Source organism: Anthonomus grandis, chromosome 4 (genome assembly GCF_022605725.1).
Source record: "Anthonomus grandis grandis chromosome 4, icAntGran1.3, whole genome shotgun sequence".
In the NCBI taxonomy this organism is placed as follows: domain Eukaryota; kingdom Metazoa; phylum Arthropoda; class Insecta; order Coleoptera; family Curculionidae; genus Anthonomus; species Anthonomus grandis.
In genome coordinates, this window is record NC_065549.1 from 21241218 (window position 1) to 21261318 (window position 20101).

Consider the following 20101-nt stretch of genomic DNA (forward strand, 5'->3'; position numbering starts at 1 on the left):
CCAAAACGCCGCTAAAATTGTAAAAGAGCGGTTTACTAAGAAAAATTATGATAAAATGTTTTAAAGTGGCCATTGCAATCTCCAGACCTAAACCCCATAAAAAATATATGGGAATTAGTTGAAAAACGTGTTCGTCGATCCCAAAAACATGATCTGATCATTTGATTGAAGAAGTCCGTTTAGCGTGGAATTCCATAGATGAAGACGTAATAAACTTCAATGCCGAAAAGATGCGATGAAGTCATTAGGAACAATGGATACTACTGGCTAAAACATTGATTTTTGCAGCTCTGTGTACAGTTTAATTTGGAAAAAATATTAAGTTGCTCTAATTTTGTCAATGAAAAATCTTTGTTTTAGTTATTTTAATAATATAAATAGGATTGTATTAGAAGTTAAATGTAAATATTATATTTTACTTGTGTTTCAATTAAACTTTATTTACCAATTAATTTAAAACATATAAACCATAACATGCTACTTAAACTACTAAAAAGTTGCTTTAATATTGTCCAATACTGTATTTCAGGACTCGCAAGTAGAAACTTGGTTCTACGTACTATTTTATGTAGATTAGGTTCAAGGCACATATTTTGAGATTATGTTGTTAACAACCCTTGGATTATAACCATTATTAACCAATAATTGTTTGATAGTGTTGATTTGTTTGTTATAGTTAAAAGAGTTTGAACGGATGTTGAGAGCTCTGTGATCGAAACAATTAAGAGCCGACATTTTGTGAGAGTAAGCATGATTCGAATTAGATAGAATAATGTGGTTAGTTTTAGTGGGTTTTCAATTTTAAAGACAATTATTATTCAAGAAAATTAATGCAATTATTTTGTTCTGTTTCTATAGTAAATTTAATATAAAGGTATATTGCTAGGTATAATTAGGCAATCATCCACATATCGGACACACTTTAAAATTTTATTATTAGGTAATACAGAGAAAATAATAAAGGACTAAAGATAATTTTAAAAAAGGCCAGCTAATAAAGGAGAAAGCGAGTTACCCATTGATAAACCGATTGTTTGAATAATAAATATATTATTCAAAATTCAGAAATCTTGAAAAAGACAGAATTCCAAAATTGATAAAATATAACCAAGTTTTCCCTTAAATTTTAATATTTACCATGGGCGATTTTTATATTTTTGAAAAATCGATGTAGAGTCCTTGGCTAAGTTCATTTTATCTTTCGAAATTCCTAAATTTATTTCTTTTTATACAAGGTGATCAAAATCTTTACTCAAATGATGATATTTTTAACTCAATTTTGCGCTATTTTTGTAAATGGAACACCTTATATTTAGCAGATTTTGATCGAGTATACTTTAATCTTCAATTTGATGGTAACAAGTTTGCCTATATCTCTAACCGTTCACTTAAAATTTGTTCTTAAAGGAGGGAATGGCACATTTTTTCATAGGCATTACGACACTTACGAAGGTAAACAACTAATCGGTATTTTATGGAATCAGAGTGACAAGCACTTTGTTATTTTGTTGAACACTTTTTAGTAAGAAAAAAATCAATAGTTGTAATAACCATAATAAAATAATAGTAGTAAAGACAAGTAATATAAATCCCTGATGCTTACCTCATTTAAAAATAAGAAAAATTTTCTTACAAGCAAAAAGTTGGCCATGATTCATTAATTTTTTGTTGGGTGACGTATATCAATTATAATGTTTACTTATCAATCATGTTAAGTAAATTTGTGTCAAAATGAGTTACTCTCAGCGAAAATTAGTACCTCGGGAAGTGTTTTTTGGCTTCAAGAAATGAGGGAAAGCTTGGAAGGCTAGGTTAGTTATCAAAACTTTTGTATACATATTTATTAAACTTTATACTGGATAAGTCCCACTGGATAGCCTCCTAGGTCACCTGATTTAACGCCTCTGGATTTATTCTTGTGGGAAAAGGTGTTAAATCCGAAGTTTATCGTATTGCACCCACAACTAGATAAGATATGGTGGAGCGCATATAAGAGTATTTTAGACGTATTACGCCTGCTACGCTTCGTGCTTAGAAGTTAGAAGATCTTTCGTTTCTCTTGTGGCATTTTCCTACAGACGATAGCTGTATTTGTAAGTCCTTACTTATGTTCTTCCAATTGTCTACAACCGATTTGGTGAATGATGGCCAATTCGATTTCTTCATTTTAAAACTGTTTTTGTTCTAGTTTGTTTTCTGTACTCTACGCTTCCAGTATGCTCTAATCATTCTAAACTAAGAACAAACGTTGTAATACCTATGAAAAAATCTATCATTCTTCCTTTAAGAAGAAATTTTCAGAAAACGGTGAGAGATTAAAGGCAAACTTGTTGGTAACAAATTGAAGATATAAGAGTGCTCTATCAAAACGCTTTACTAGAGATTTAAAAAATAAATAAATTATTTAGTAACGATTTTTATAACCCGTATAAAAAAAAATTGGAATTCCGAAAGATAAAATGAACTTAACCAAAGACGCTACGTAGATTTTTCAAAAAGATAAAAAACGTCGGTGGTAAATATTAAAATTTAAGTGATCCTTTGATTTTCGTAAAAATTTGTTTATTACTAGGCAACGTCACATTTTAGGGCAAAACAGTTTTAGGATTAAAGAGGTCAAATGAGATTCCCGTTTGGGAAAAAAATAGGTGGCTCCATTTAAAAAAAATCAAATTATGTACCACGCTTTTTTAGGACAACCTGTATCAATAAAACTAATTTTAAAAAGTAGCTCCTCTATTAATTAATGTCCCTCATATTAGTTTTTCCGTTTCAAGATTTAGCCGCAATCGAGCACCGCGATATTAAATAGACACTCTGTATATTATTATAGAGATACAATACAAATTGATTATAGAATACAATATTCTAAAAAACAAATAAAGGCCTCTTAATTTGGTATATCATACGTCCATACCTAGCTAGTAACCCTTCTAAAATAAAAGCTTATTTCCATTTAGACTAGAATAATAATTGGAAAATAACATTGACAATTTTAGCTAAAGTTAAAAGTAATTTACATTAGTGTAAAATAAATAATTTTAATGAGGTATAGTTTTATTTAAAGTAATTAGAATGTTTCTATAACATTTCATTCGCATAACATATGGAAAACATACAGAAAAAAAATCCTAATTATGTTTTATGCAGAATTACCTTTATGAATCTTAACAAAAATACTGTAACCAGTTAAATATCAAAGAGATCTGTCTCATCACAACTCATTTTGATTTGATAAATTTCAGATATTTAAAATCTATTAAAGTTAAACTTATGAACTTTTTTAAAACTTCAATGAAATAAAGAATACATACTGATCAACAAAATATAACACTTATACAAATATTTGTTGAATGTTAAGGAACAAAGTTTCATTTTTAATGATTCAATGTATGTACCTTAATTTTAGCTTGGTTCTTATATTGTTGGTTTAAATCAAATATTTGTTTAAATAAGGTTTGCAATTATTTAATAATAAGTTAGTATCTGTGATTAAAATTGTAGTTGCCCTCACCATTATTTTATTTTATGGTTTATTTCTCAAAGGTGCCACTGAAAGGCATCACCAGCGGCACCTTTGATGATAAAAGAAACCGCAAAATAGATTATTGGTGGAGGATAACTATAGTTAAGTTTAAAGATTATTAAAAATTGATATGTAAATTTTGTAGATGCTCATTTCGTCGAATTCTTTTACACTTTATGTACCTAGGCTGGGACTATCAAGGTTTTGCAGTGCAAGAAGATACTACAAACACTATAGAATACCATTTGTTTCAAGCATTAAAAAAGACTTATTTAATTGAGGATAGGACTAAGTCAAATTATCACCGCTGTGGAAGAACTGATAAAGGTGTTAGTTCATTTGGACAAGTAAGGAAAAGGCTATGTAATATTTCATATATAGTAATTAATTAACTAAGATTATAGTTTAGTGGCTTTACAATAATTGTGAAGAGTTACTTATTATATTTGGTTTTACGTCACTTATAGCAAAAATCAATTTAGATTTTTTTTTCTCACACGCTCAACAATTGAAAATAAGAAGAAAATAGAATTGTTTAGCGTGTGAAAAAAAAAACTCTAGATTGATTTTCGCTATAAGTGACGTAATACCCAATATAATAAGTAACTCATTATGAATTCGTCACAACAATACAGATTCTACTTAATAATTGTGAACACGAATGAAACTATAAACTCTAATCTAATCTAAATCTAAACTATAATCTGCGAAAACTCAAGTTAGCAATTTCAAACTTGGCAGAGTAAGTTATCACTTGACCCCCATTCCTATTTAAGATTTTTAGGGTGGTTGCAACCCCCGCCAAGAGGTTGACGTTAAGGGGTTGAAAGTATTAAAAAAATTGTCTCCCTAAAATCAAAAATCGACGAGGCCGAGCATTTTTTATTTTTTTTCAAAAAAGGGCCCTAAACCGTGCGAGACTGTTTTCGATGGGCCACTCTGTATATAATAAAATACATTTCTATAATAATGAGTAACAATGCAAAAAAATAAGATTGTAGAATGTCAAAAAGAAACACGAATTCTTATTAAATTTTTTTTTAAATTGGATTAGTGATTGTAAAGATTTATTCATATTATTATGCGATGTAAATATCTAATGCAGAAGGAAAGTACTACAAAATAATAGCGATACCACGAAACATAAATAAATTCAACCTGTAACTATAAAACAATGTCAAACATCTGTTGATAGCAACCGCCAAAAGTATAGGATACGTACAGTGCATATACATATTTCAAAACGAACCACCCGAAATAACTTAAAAAAAAAGTCAATCAAGGTATACCGAGGGTCGTTTAATTTTATATTTGACAAAGTGCTATCAATAACCTCTTCACCTCCAACCAGTCTCACTTTGATATGTTAAATGGGAACCCCCATAATGTGACACCTCATTGTAAGCAGCATTAAAATGTCTTTTTAAAAGTGCAAAAAAAAATAAATCGATTGACATACCAGCGAATGAGCTAAAATGTCTGGTAATAATATTTAATCGACTCCATGACGCTCTGCAAGAGCCGCGGTTCTTATTCTCTTCTCTGGACATGATCGAACATGAAAACCGGAAAAGAACCGCAGAGCGTCATGGATGCGATCGCCATCTTGAAAGAAAAACAAGGATCAAACCAAAAACAAATTTTCAAACACAACTAACTTATTTTATCGACGTCATACTTTGGTATGTTAAATGGCTATCCTATAATGTGATACATCATGTTAAAGGGCATACAATCTACTACCCAACGGTGTATAAAAAATGTAATTTTTTGTAGATTTATAAACAGTAAGGGGCTAAAAAGGTCTTTAAAAAATAATAATTTAATCAGTTCACAAAAGTGCTCAAACTGTGCTCCGTTATTCGCGAGACAATAATAAAGTCGGATTTGAAATTCCTCACGAATATTGGCAAGTGTTTGTCCGCTAATATCTCTACATTCTTTTAAATACTTTATAACCTTTGCGTTTTAAATTACCCTAAAGAAAAAAGTTCTAGTGGTGTTAAGTCTGGCGACCGTGAGGGCCATTCAATTGCTCCCCGCCTGCCAATCTACATCCCTAGAAACTGTTCATTAGGCCACTTCCGAACTGTCAAAGCATAGTGCGTGGAGCTTCATCTTGTTGGAAATACTAATTATTTTCGTTTAGTATCCCAACACCAATTTCATCCACACAAAAATATTTGGACTCAATGAACTGTGTATTACCATACATTTTTACTGGTAAATCGCAAAAGCGATTTACCAACTTTGCACAATTTTTTTAGCAAAGTAGGAAGGAAAGTTGTTTGCTACTTAAAATAATATGTGATATTATGAAGCAACTATTTGACCTACCAAAGTTTAGGTTGATAAAATGTCTATTATTACCACTCATTTTTCTTGGTGTTAATACTCTACTGATAAAAGGGAATACCTATATCTACGCAATGGTCACAGCTATGCGGTAGTCAAAAAAAAATTACATGAAGCAAGAATAAACAAATATTTATAATATTTATATGGAAATGCCTTGCATAAAGCTTAGTTATTTAAATGAATTATATTTATTTAAAAGGTTGCTGTAGATATGACTTAGGCCCAAGGTGTCCGTTCTTAAATTTACACTATCTTTACATAAATAGATGTGAATAATTTCGCTTCGTTCTTTTAGTATTGTTAGCCTTCCTATCCAAAATAGCGACATTATTAAATAAAAAATCATGTCCAGTATCAAAGTGATGGCAAGCTAAGGCTGTTTTATTGCATGTTGAATACGACAATCGTTGGTGTGTTGCTTAACCCTTGAATCTAAATACTGTCTAGTTTGTCCGACATACAATTTTCCAAGAAAATGGAACACGATAGATAACACCCGATTGCTTATCTAATGAAATCTTGTCTTTAAGCCTAGTAAACCAATAAGTAGGTGGATTTTACAAGGCTAGCATAGTTCCGGCATTCCTAAAACAGCTACTAATTTTATTCGATAAACCTTTAATTAAAGTGAACTTAAAATACAGGTCATTCCCCCTATTAGTCTACTCGGCTTCTCTCTTTGTAAAGTATTTTCCATGAAATTTAGATATATAAGTAGTGTTTATAAAAGTAGTAAGCGGACACTTTGGGCTTTAGTCATATCTACAGCAACCTTTTAATTAAACATAATTCATTTAAATAACGAAACCTTATGCAAGGTATTTCAATTTTACGTGTTTTTCGATTACCACTGATTGTTAGAGTAATTAATAAGTTTTTTTTAACAATTTTTTTTTCAAATCTTCTCATCTATTAAAGAAGGAACTAATGAACTCTTATGTTTTTATTGTTAAGTTTTTAATTCTTTTAACTGTGTTGTCTTTTTTGTATTTATATTTGAACAAAGGCTGTAATTCATGCCTATTTTAATGAAAGGGACTTTTTCCTATTTTGTTTTGTAAATCCATGTTTTTATTTCAATGCTTGAGGAAGTTGGAATTAAACCGTCGAAACGTCGCACTAAACGTCGTATATCTAGATTGGCGTGTTTTTATTTGTAACGAAGTTATAAGTTCTTTGTAACTTATTAAGTTAGGTGGTTCGTTTTGAAATGCAAGCACTATACAAAAAATAATAAGGCGAAAACCACAAAGATTTATCTTTTTAGGACTACTCTTGCCTTTGTATACTATTCATTTAAAACCTAAACTGTAGTGTTGTGAGAATGACCAAATAAACGGTCGATCCATCCACATAAACGACAATGCTGATTGGTTCTTTTACCCATTCCAACAAACTTCTTCTGGATTTTTTTCGTTCTCAGGAGATTTTTCAGGGTCAGGAACCTTAACTAGTTTACTTCTTTGTTTTTGCAGTTTTAATAAATTCTTTATTTGCTAACTAATTCTTCTTTCATTAATATTTTCCAGGTCATTTCTATAGATATAAGAACAAAATTAGACTCAACAAATCAAGATGATTTAGAAAATGAGATAGATTATTGTAAAATACTGAATAAAGTCTTGCCTAGTAACATACAATGTATAGCATGGGCACCGGTTGAACAAAATGTTAGCTCCAGATTTGATTGTCTATCTAGGACTTATAAGTATTATTTCCCTAAAGGGAAATTGAACATTGATGTAAGCGGTTTAAAAAAAATAATAAAGTTTTTTTATTGACTCCTTTTTAGAAAATGATTGAAGCCTCACATTATCTTATAGGTAGTCACGACTTTAGAAATTTTGCCAAAATGGATGTTGGGAATGGAGTGGTTCAGTTTGTTCGAAATTTGCTCGATTTTAGAATAGAGCCTTTGAAGTCAGACGATTGCAACGATGGTAATTGGTCTATTAGTTTTGTCTTTTAAGTTAAATATTAGTATAGTAGTATTTTAAAAATATTTGATAAAGCATAATTAAAAATTTTTAGAATATTCATTATATGTTGCAATAATAAAAGGGAATGCATTTTTATGGCATCAAATTCGTTATATCATGGGAATTCTGCTCCTCATTGGCGCCAATAGGGAAGAGCCAACTGTTGTAAAAGATTTGCTAGATGTTAAAGCAAATCCAAGGTAAGGACAGTTTGTTTGTGAATAAAGTGAAAACTAGTAAATAATTTTAAAATTAAAAACATTGTCAAAAATAATGGTAGTCATATGTATTAAAATGTATTATCTCTTTAAAAAGAACCGATTTATTTATTATTAGAAGTATCATTTGATTTTCCATTGCTGTTTTAGAAAGCCAGAATACAATATGGCGAGTGAAGTACCCTTAAACTTATTCTTCTGCGAGTATGACAATGTTAAGTGGTATATAAGCAAAGAAAACTTAAAATCTGTCATTGAAACACTTAGACAAATATGGACTTTTACTAGCTTAAAGTAAGTACTTTTTTCATCATTAAATTTTAGAAAATCTTTGTAATAATATGCCGAAAACATTAATAGTACTTTTGCTAAGAAGTCGAACATTGAAAAATGACTTACACCACTAATACTAAAATTAATGAAGTCATAAAACTGAAGCAACTTTAAAACTAATTTAGGTCTATAAACTTTAACAAATAATAAAAACAAAGAGCATTTCAAACAATTCATTGGGATATATTAATGAAAAACTGCATATATGATGTGAAATGTGTGTGCTCTAGCTTCGATTGAAAATTTCCTTAGTAATAGATCATAAAAAACAAAAATAGGATTCAAAATATCACACTTAATTAAAGTAATCTGCGATATCCACAAGACACTGTTAAGCTATTGTTGTTTGTATGATACACACATGATATTTCTACAAAATCTCAAAAATTATAAGTTTGATTGCAGACGACATTGTTGGCTGCAAGTAAATGTACATAAACAGTGGAACAGAGAACGATGTTACACGATTGGAATTTTACTATAAAATAAATGTTCTATTATTTCATGTTGACGATATTATAATATTGGTAGTATAGTAAATAATATATAGTATAATAAACGAATTTTAAAAATGTATGAAGAGCTACTCTTATAAGCCTCCACTGTTCACAAGTTGCTTCATATTATTCAAAAGATTATAAAATAATTATCCAGGTTTTTTTGCTCTACTGGCTTCAGGATAGAAATAAAACCAAAAAACTGATATAAAATTAATGTTTAATTGATATTTTAGTATGTAACTGGCTGAATATTTGAATAATGTTCCTTGTGAGCCTTTATATGAAATTTACTTTATTTTAATGTAGCGGTAAAGTTAAAAAACCGTGCATTTATTACTTAAGAACAAACTAACTTAACGAAGCTTAATCTTCTTTTTGTCAGGTTTAAACAACTTTTATTTTTAAGTTTTTTATTCAATTTATGCTAGTCCCTATAGGCAGGGGTGCAAACATAAAAATAAATCGTTGGGGTTGAAATTTCCTTCTTATTTTTCGAATTATAATACAAATAGTTACTAACTTACTTTCAGGGGTAAGACCTTTTTAGTTAATTTCTTTTTAACTTAATAGTAACTAGAATACTTAAAGAAAAGTTTAAGAAATGTTCATTATATATTTAGCTTTTTAAGTTTTTAGAACATATGTATATTAAAATATATACTTTTAACCAACCTCATAATTTCATACATTCCATTTTAGGAATGCCATGATCAAAGATATTATCAATAGTTTAACAAAGCACCAAGAAAATCCGAATGATTTAAAATGCCTTACCGAATACTTGGTAGGAGGTGTCAAACCCAAGACCTACGTTCCAGTAATGAAAAGACCAAAATGTAGTAAGTTCTAAATGTTTTTATTGCATAAAATTTATAAAAACCTAAAAATAATTTATTTTATATAGAGAGCCTGGAAGACAAAATACAGCATTACTCCAAAAGAAAACGCATCGAAATTGTAACCGACGATAACGATTCGAAAAATAAACAGTCCTGAGTTCTTCACTAATAGTTTCATTTGTTCTTGAAAAACTAAAAAAAATATTAATAAAGATGAAATAAGTATTTTACAAAATGAAAATATTTGAAACAAAAATCATGTTTGTGACTAGTTTTTCATAAACTAAAAATAGGATATTTTACTACTAGATATTCACTTCAAATTCAGTTAATTGTTTTAGATTAAAACATTTTTGTCAAAGGTAGTATAAATTTGGTAACAAGAGATTGGTATATTTAGATTCTGATACCGCAATTGAGAAACCTTGTAAGTGTTGGCAAGAATGTAGCAGAATTAATTGTTATTCCGACTATATATTTTCATATTTTTGAGTTCTAAGTCTGAATTATGGATGTTAATTTTATTATAGATACGTTGTAAAAATGATGAAACCAGAATTAAATAAAAACTAAACGCAGTTATTTTGACAACAGGCGAAGTTTAAAATTACTCATGAAAAATAAGTCATGTACAGTGAAAGCTCTAATAAACGGCCAGTTGTTGGCGTTAGGCAATAGTTGGTCAATACCTCATCATTAGCTGGTCAATACCTCATCATTAGCTGTGGAACCGGGATTCCCTGTTATAATTCCCATTTTTCTTTTCTGCGTAGCCTACAGATGTATTTTTGGTAGAAAGTGTATGTTAGCTACGTACGTTATTGTAAAAAGAGCAAAGACAAAATCAAAACAGCGGACATGTATAATGGCGATGAAAGTGGGCTTTTGTTCTAAGCATTACCAAATAAAACTTTTGCTTTTAAATAGCAGTCTGAGGTTTTAAAACAAGTTTTTCCAAGGCCGATTCACTGTTTTATTTTGTGCAAACATGACGGTTTAAAAAAGAAATCTGTTAGTTATCGGTAAAGAAGCGCGCGCAAGCGCACTAAAGAATATCCAAATTCAAAAAATTTTTTACCACATTACATTGCACACATATAAAATACCAATTTATATATATATATATATATATATATAAATATATATATATATATCTAAATATATATATATATATATATATATATATATATATATATTCTTATGAAATATATTATGAATATATATATATATATATATATATACAGGGTGTCCCAGCAAAAACGAAACAGAGCTATTTTCGGTATGAAAAAAAAATTTTTTTTCAAAAATCTCGGATACGTCGATTTTATTTTTGAGGGGGACAACTTTTCCTTACCAAGGCACCCTCATACCAGCAACCCCCTTCGAGGGGGTGGAATCACCCCTAAAATCCTAAATGGAAAGAGGGGTCGTATGATACCTTATTTTTAAGGTCTTTTAATTCTGAATATAACTGCCAAATTTGAAGTGGCTAAAATTATTTCTCTGGATAAAACAGCTTGTCAAAATTGCGGAAACAGCGAAAATGAAAAAGGTATTATGGACTCTTTTTTGGATAATATTTTTAAAAGAACAAGGAAATCCTATTTTCGAAGGGGTCACTTATTAATTAAGAGGCCACCTAATAGCTGGAATCCTTTACGAGGGGTTGAAAGCACCCCTTAAATCTTAAACAGAAAGAGGGATCGTGTTATACCTTATGTTGAAAGCGTTTTCACTTTAAATTTAAATGGTGACTTCTGAGTGACTGATGGATTTCTTCTGGATATGAAAGCCAAATAAAATTCTGGAAAAAATGCTTTAAATAAACCTTTATGCCTGAAACCCTTTCTTACAATTTTTTTTATTGGATCATTAAAACATGATTAAAAATTTATTAGTATTGTTAATATTATTGTTTTACACCTTATCAGCATATCATAAATAAAAACAAAATACCAAATAAAATGCAAACACAAGTATCTGAAGAATTTATTTAGCTTGCTAAATATCATTGGTACTTTTTTCATAAAGCAGCATTTATTTAAATAGTTTTAAATTATTACCCAGTCTTTTACGTGTTGAAACACTGTTAGCAATGGTTTATTCTACTGCAGAGAGGGTTGAGATAATAGTTTTTCTTTCGGCATAACAGTTGTGCAAATAGAACGGTACAAGAATTTAATGACCTTCATCCAGAAAAACGAGTCAACAGAAAATACGTTCTAGAAATAGTTGCTAAATTTAGGGAATCTGGCAGTGTCTTAAATAAAAAGCGTGAGGTTCAAAATGCTGTTGTTGTCAATGAAGCAATGCAAATAACTGTCCTAGGTCAACTTCATGCCGAGCCAGAAATAAGTGTCAGAAAATTGGCGACGAGTACAGGAGTAAGCAAAAGTAGTGTTCATAGGATACTTAAGCATAATAAATTCCATGCTTACAAAATTCATCTGGTGCAAGAACTGAATGAGGACGATTTTGACAGACGAGTGCAATTTTGTGAATCGCTTAGTGATATGATAACTGTTAATCCGCGTCTTATTTACAACATTTGCTTTTCAGATGAATGTACTTTTTTTCTTAATGGCAACGTAAATCGTCATAACTGCCGCTACTGGTCAAATGCAAATCCGGGCCAGTTTCGTGAAGTTCATACCCAGTTCCCTGAGAAGTTAAATGTTTGGGCGGCTCCATTGTTGGTCCGTTTTTTCTGCCCGGAAATTTGAATGGAGAAATGTACCGAAATCTCTTGAAAAATGCCGTATATCCAAGAATAGTAGAAATAATGGAAGGCAGAAATCATTCTGATGATGATCAAGTCGTTTTCCAACAAGACGGAGCGCCTCCACATTATGCTGCTGGTGTGAGGCAATATCTTGATGAGATATTTCCTGATCGTTGGATTGGAAGGAGGGGACCTTTTATGGAATGGCCAGCTAGGTCACCCGATTTAACCCCATTAGATTTTTTTTTATGGGGGCATTTAAAAACAAAAGTTTACGCTACCCAACCAGACACCCTAGAAGACTTACGCCAGAGAATTATAAATGAGTGTCAGATGATAACACCTGAAGTTCTACAAAACGTCAGGCATCGTTTTGAGCAAAACCTGTATTCCTGCATGGAAGTAGGCGGGGCACAATTTGAACATTTAATAAATTGACGTAATTTAAATAAACTTGTTTTATTTAAAAGACACAAAAGGAAAAGGGTAGGTATTTCTTATCTCTCCACTTTTACTGGCAGTAAAGATTGTATTTCTTGCTATTTTTATATCCACAAGATATCCATCAGTCACTCAGAAGTCACCATTTAAATTCAGAGTAAAAAGGCCTTCAAAATAAGGAATTACACGACCCCTTTTTCTATTTAAGATTTAAGGGGTGCTTTCAACCCCTCGTAAAGGGTTCCAGGTATTAGGGTGGCCTCTTAATTAATAAGTGACCCCTTTGAAATTAGGACTTCCTTATTTTTTTAAAAATATTATCCAAAACAGAGTTCAAAATACCTTTTTCATTTTCGCTGTTTCTACAATTTTAACAATCTGTCATATCCGGATAAAAAATTTTAGCCACTTCAAATTTGGCAGTTATATTCAGAATTAAAAGACCTTTAAAATAAGGTACCACACGACCCCTCTTTCTATTTAATATTTTAGGGGTGATCCCACCCCCTCGGAGAGGGTTACTGGTATGAGGGTGCCTTGGTAAGGAAAAGTTGTCCCCCCTCGAAAATAAAATCGACGTGTTCGAGATTTTTGTAAAAAAATTTTTTTTTCATACCAAAAATACCTCTGTTTCGTTTTCGCTGGGACACCCTGTATATATATATATATATATATATATATATATATATATATATATATATATATATATATATAATATTAAGGGTAATGCGAACTGAACAGCGATTATACGAAACCGATAACACAAACCAACTAAAAAGCACGCAAGCGGTATTCAGCCTGCCATTTCATTATTTATATAACAAGCACACGGGAGGATCGGCAGCGAAAACTCGTAGGTTAAAAAGCGAAGACATCACAAGGTAGCAACGAATACTCCGAGATTAAAACTTAACTTATGCCTGCAGGATCGCCGAGATCAAAAGTGATTTATTGAAAAAAGTTATATAAGAAGCGAGATGCTTTTCACAGACAAATAAGAACAATGGATTCAAATTTAAAAAAAAAATTTGTGGTTGCCAATTATTATTAACTTACTTATATTAATAATTGAGAATTATAGACTCTTAAACAAACGCAATAAATTTGTTTGGTGACCTATCGTTAATATTATCAGGCAACTTGTTCCACATGTGAATACCTAGATACTGAAATGATTTTTTATAGTTGTTATTGTTAGTTGTGCTATGATGTGGAATTCTAAACAGGTGCGGATTTCTCATATTGTGTATATGATCGTGGTGAAAGAATAATTCCCTTAAATATGACGGCTGGCCTGATTTAATTATTTTATAAAGTTAATTATACGTATGACATTTCCTTCTATTCCACATGATAAGGAATAACATGATTTATATACGGTTAAAAGAAAAACGCATATAATTATTTTGCAATTTTTGTATCGTCTCTGACAAAGAGTTACCATAAACAATATCTCCATAATCTAGCAGTGACAGTAGAAGGGAATTGCAAAGCAAATATTTAGTATTTGATGGTAAATGATTTTGTACTGAAATAATTTTTCTAAACGTAGGCAATTTTAATGTTGTTCCTAATATGGGAGGCAAAAATAAGATTTGAATCAAATATAAATCGTAAATTACGTTTTTATTCCACGACTGGTCCATTAATATTAATTTTGAAATTTTCGGTGCAGTTTTGCAGATGACTTTTTAGTTATGATGTTGGGCGAGTTATTTAGATGGGTTTTAGGGAAGCATTTAATTTGAGGTTATGGCTTTCAGCAAATACAGCGATCTTCTGCAAGTCAGAGCTAATTCTATTCTGTGTGTCTTCCTGGATGTCTGACTTTTAAAAGAAGTATAAATTAGTAAATCTTCAGCAAATTGATGTAACTTCTTACAAGTCTTGTACGCACGTCAGCAACATACAGAGAAAAGTAGGGGGCCCAATATAGAACCCTGGTTTGCTCCCATGTATATTTTTATTTATTTTTTCTTCTCTAATATATTTTTTCACATAGTTGAGTAAGGTCTATACATTCTGGTACCTACAGTGGGTAATTTGCAATTGAATCGGAAGATTTAATTTTTTTATTTTATACTGTGTTTATTCACATACTTAATTTATTTTTTTTGGTAGCATTTTTATGCTCGACAAACTTCAGTTAATTTTTTTCCCGATAATTTCTTTCTGCTTCCTTATACTTTCCTCATTTTTTATCCAATTGCCCTGGTACCTACGCTGGAACAAGAAAAAAGTACCTAGGCAGAAAAAAGTTGATGACAAGCCTGGTTGTCAATATTGCGCGCGGGAGTTCTCGATGTACTGCTTTTACGGCTGCTAATTTTATGTACTAAGAGTTTGAACCACTTTACCCTCCTTTGTGCTAACTTATGGACAAGTTGAGCTTTATTTCAATACAATTACTTTATTACTATAATATAAATACTGAGGACTGGGTCAGGGTACAAAGAAAAGCTGAATTGCTTCCCTTCTCAAATACAATCCACATATCTCTTCAGATCTTTAAACAAAATCTCTTTAGTTAATGCAAACTCTCTGGGCCACCCTTAATTTAAATGGCAAAAACTAGGAAAATTCAAATTCATCGCAATATACAGTTCGGGTACAAGGTAAGCGCCGATCTTCAATATAGAACTTAAAAAAAACTAACTGCATCTGCCGAAAAACAAAATAGTGCAACCTTGTCAAAAGCATTTAGTAATGTATGGTATCAAATTTTTTACTTAGATCAAAAAGTGTTATATCCCTTAGATCTTCCTTAGCCCTAATATTGACAATACCAATAAGAATTGTTATAATACTGTAGACGTTCTAGGATTTTCGAAATGACAGGAAGAATACTTATTGATCTAATATCTTTACTATATGTTGGTGTAGGTATTTTTGGTAAGGGAATAAGTATTGCTTTTTTCCATTCATAGGGAAATTATATAATAAATATTTGATGCTATATTTAATAATTTAATGCTATATTATGGTATTTATATATTTATTTAATATTGACTTAAAAAAAAGAAATAAAAACCTTGGATGATACGAAATATTATGGCGACATTTCTCGTCACAACTAGGCCCAGAAATGGGATTCTTTTATTTTTGGTAAGAGAAAAATTCTTTAATGTTTGAATAACGCTGAACTTTACCCTAGAAATTTTAATTTAAACAACATAAAAAGAAAATTTTTAATAGTCAACACAACATTCTTGTATCAAGCACTCGATCAAATCCTTAGAGACAAATTTATGTTAAATAGAAATACCTACATCAGCGTCACTTCAACATAACTAAAATTTCCGATGATTTCGAACCACGATATGAAATTCTATTTTCACAAAATCGCGACAGGCTAATTTTTATAATTTTGTTCAAACATAGTGTCTTGTATCAAAATTTTAAACCGATTATAAGAGCTTTCACTATATAAGATTTCACTTATGTATGATTTTAGCTACTACTGATATTATACTTAATTACCTCATTTATAAGTTCAAAGGCCCCTTGGCAGTCTCTAATTTTTAAAGATCTTTTTATCCAACCAGGTAAGGCGTTGCTGGTGCCAGGTTTTCCGTATCTTTCATCAAGTAAAAGTACAGTTGCATAGTCATTTTTGTGTCTAACAGCTCTGCCAATACACTGATTTACAGCCTTCATACAAAGATTTTCATAAAACTGTTGACCTGCACCTTGGCCCTAAAAACCCAGCTTAAGAGCATCAAATGGAATTGATCACGAGCTATAAGTATTTTTTATAAGGAACAAATAAATATATTGATGGCTTACAAGCAATAATCAGTAAGCCACAAAATTAAAATTAGGCATATTTATTTTGGTTTTAAGTATCATTTTTAATGAATATTTTTATCGTAGAAATAAGAAATATTACAAAATGTACTTTGTTCGTAAATTTAAATTAATGTAAAGTTTTTTTATGGAGAAATATGCTTAGAACATTGAAAGGCTAGAATTAGTAAACAACAACTTTGTTTGAGTTCAACATGTGCACAGGGGCAAGGGGAGTGTTTTGTTTACAAACATATTCATCGATTCTAAGCGCAAAAATAACATCTTCAAAGCAAAAAAAAATTAACATTCTTATTCCTAAAACCGCTTTTAAAAATTTGAAATGGCAACACCGCAGGCAAAAGCTGATGTCATCTTGCGAAATGTCATGTTGACAAACGGCTTTGTGTTTATTCGGAATTTGTAAAGTTCTGTGTTTTTTCTTTAGTTTTTGGTTGAAAAAGGAAAAAGGTTGAGTCATTTCAGTGTTTTTGTGAACTGTTACGATAGTAAAAACTTGTGCCGTTTGTGCTGCACCATGGGAAAAAGGCGATTTAAGCCGACCTTTCACAAGTAAATATCGATATTGTCATAACATCATATTGAGAGACAACCGTCGTCATAAACGTAGAATAATAAAAACTTAGTAAGAAATCTATACTACAGTAGAGCCTCAATTATCCGAAAGACGGTCATCCGAAACGTATATAAAAAAAGTACAAATGAAGTAGAAACGTTTAATAGAAATGGCTCAGAGAGCGACGCAAGGGACCATCATGATTTTGGAATTTTCCGTGTCTTCAATTAAAAAACGAGCGGCCGGCAGAAGTACGCATCCGTCTAATCAGTTTGTTTCTATTGACATTGACTGACTTCAGTGTTGTTTTAACGGTCCGTGCTGTTTTTTTTGTGCTGTGTGACTCCTAGCATTGCCGAAACGTTAACGAGTTGTGCTTAGTCTTTCTGACAAACTTAAACGATTAAAAAACGGTCCAAGTGGATCAAGTTTAGCTCGAGAGTTTGGTGTTGGGAATTCAACGGTAACTGACATTAAAAAAAAACAGTAAATCTATCACCAAGATTGCTTGCGTGCTGGACAGTAAAGGTGGAAGCTTGCATAGAAAAACAATGAAAATGGCAGAAAATCAAAACCTAAACACTAGTTTACTCATAGTTCATGTAGATATGTACTCAAGGTCAACCAAAAAATGGTCCTTTGACTTGCGAAAAGGCATTAGAAATGAACAGAAAGCTTGGGGGTAACAATGATTATAAAGCATCTGATGGTTGGCTCAAAAGATTCAAGTCTAGGCACGGAATTAGAGAGCTAGATATTCAAGGGAAAAAGCTGTCAGCTGACATTTAAACTGCTGAAAAGTTGAAAGAAAGTTTTAAGAGTTTGCTTCTAAAGCAAAAGTGGGTTATACTGGAAGAGAATGCCGACCAAATCCCTTGTTTCTAAAAAAGAAACCTGGATTCAAAGCAAGCAAATCCCGCATAACAGCCATGGGATGTGGAAACAATACGGGCACACATAGACTACCTCTGCTGATCATAGGAAAATCTAAAAATCCAAGATGCTTCAAAGGAATAAAAAAACTGCCGCTTAATTACAAAAACAAAAAAAAACTCTTGGATGGACACTCAAGTATTTATCGAGTGGTATGACGCTGTATTCATTCCAGAGGTTAAAAAACATCAGATAGAAACTGGAAACACTGGAAATGTTTTATTAGTGATTGAAAATGCTCCAAGTCATCCCTCAAACCTTTCACTTGAGAGAGAAGATGGAAAATTTAAGGTGAGTTTCTTGCCACCCAATGTTACCTCAGTCCTTCAACCTATGGACCAGGGGGTGATCGAAGCCTTCAAACGTTACTACAGAAAAGCGTTGCTTCATAGTGTTCTAATCGACCAAGAGAAAGATAAAACAATTCTTGAAATCTACAAAGGTATTAACTTGAAGGATGCTGTTTACATGGCAGCAGAAGTGTGGGCTAATGTCAAAGCGACTACTCTAAAGAAAACCTAGAATAAGCTTTGTCCAGCAGTTGAATCGGAAGCTAGCCCTGTATTGAAGAACCAACAAATGAAAACTTTGTTTCAGAAATGGTTGAGTTGATGAAAGAGGCTTCAGGATTTAAAGAATGTGACCAAGAGAACATGCATGAATGGCTAGAATTTGACGAGGATGATCCTGGCTACGAATTGATGACAGACGACGATATAATAGCACAGGTTCAAGTTCTGATAGAAGTAATCCTGAAGATGACGACGATAAAGACGCAATTAGTGATGACATCGTCTCAGCTGAAAAATGTCCGTCCAATGAAGAAGCCTTTAAATGCTTTGAGACTGCTATTAAATGGTTGGAACACCAAGACGAATGCGATTCTGTGCAGTTGCTGTCTTTAAAACGCCCAAGAGATTAAGCGGCAAAAAAACGAGTCTCAAAACTTAAGCAAACAAATATGTTCGACTTGTTTTTTTAGATTAGTTTTGTACTATTATCACATAACTTTTGTACTGTTATCACAGTCACTTAACTAAAAAAATTTTAGACATATGTATTTATGTACCGTATGTGCAATCCCTACTTTAATGTGTATGTGTCTATTCATAATATGTACTGTACTCTAGTATATCATTAAAAAGCATCACATTAATAATATGTATTCCTAATCCAATGACGTGTTTTATTACCCTACCCTCAACAAAGAACTGAAATTTCGCAAATGTTCGTTTATCCGAAAAATCGATTATTCGAACACCCTCTGCACCAATTGTTTCGGATAATCGGCGCTCTACTGTAATTATAAAATATTTAATTTCTATAAAAATGCCTTTTATTAGATAAGTATCTTTACTCTAATGAAGAACGTAATAAATAGTTCATAAACAATAATATTGTTTATAATTTAAAGCATAATCTATTGATAATAAATATTTATCATGTAAATATTTTTTTACGACGTCACTGGTAAAGATTCCTTGTGTCGGTGGAATCAACAATGCGATCGAGCCGCGTTGCGATGTTGTTGACTTCTTGAGTATCTTATCATATTTTATGAAAAAAAAATCTTCATATTTTATTAAAGAGGAATAGTATTGTTTTGAGCCTGTTAAAATAAGTCAAAAATTTTTATGATATTATAAAGTGTGTTTTTTTGCAATTTTTACACAAGCATTTGGCATCATTGCATCAGAAATGTTGCAAGCAAACAAAATGCCCATAGTTCCACGGCAATGCTAATTCTAACCTATTATTCAATGTTCTAAGGAAATAGGTATTACGTTTATGTTATGTTAATTTAGGATGTAACTATAACAAAAATAATCCGCAATGGCAGTTAAAAACCATTAAAAATTAATTGTATTTAACCTAAAATAATATTAACT

General features: G+C 31.3%; 2 protein-coding genes across 2 annotated transcripts in view; one reads left to right on the plus strand and one right to left on the minus strand.

Moving 5' to 3' along the window:
* Positions 1–9918, plus strand: part of LOC126734873 (tRNA pseudouridine(38/39) synthase) — a 20922-nt gene extending 11004 nt beyond the window's left edge. The window contains exons 4-10 of the mRNA XM_050438693.1: positions 3672–3873; positions 7414–7626; positions 7677–7824; positions 7916–8063; positions 8232–8375; positions 9614–9753; positions 9819–9918. Of these exons, the coding sequence (XP_050294650.1) occupies positions 3672–3873; positions 7414–7626; positions 7677–7824; positions 7916–8063; positions 8232–8375; positions 9614–9753; positions 9819–9910 (1087 nt within the window). The 3' untranslated portion in view covers positions 9911–9918. The remainder of the gene's footprint in view (positions 1–3671; positions 3874–7413; positions 7627–7676; positions 7825–7915; positions 8064–8231; positions 8376–9613; positions 9754–9818) is intronic.
* LOC126734871 (ATP-dependent DNA helicase DDX11) overlaps positions 9750–20101 on the minus strand; it is a 32253-nt gene continuing 21901 nt past the window's right edge. Inside the window, exons 12-13 of the mRNA XM_050438688.1 lie at positions 16397–16612; positions 9750–9945 (exon numbers count right to left, since the gene is read on the minus strand). Coding sequence (XP_050294645.1) covers positions 9928–9945; positions 16397–16612 — 234 coding nt within the window. The 3' untranslated portion in view covers positions 9750–9927. The remainder of the gene's footprint in view (positions 9946–16396; positions 16613–20101) is intronic.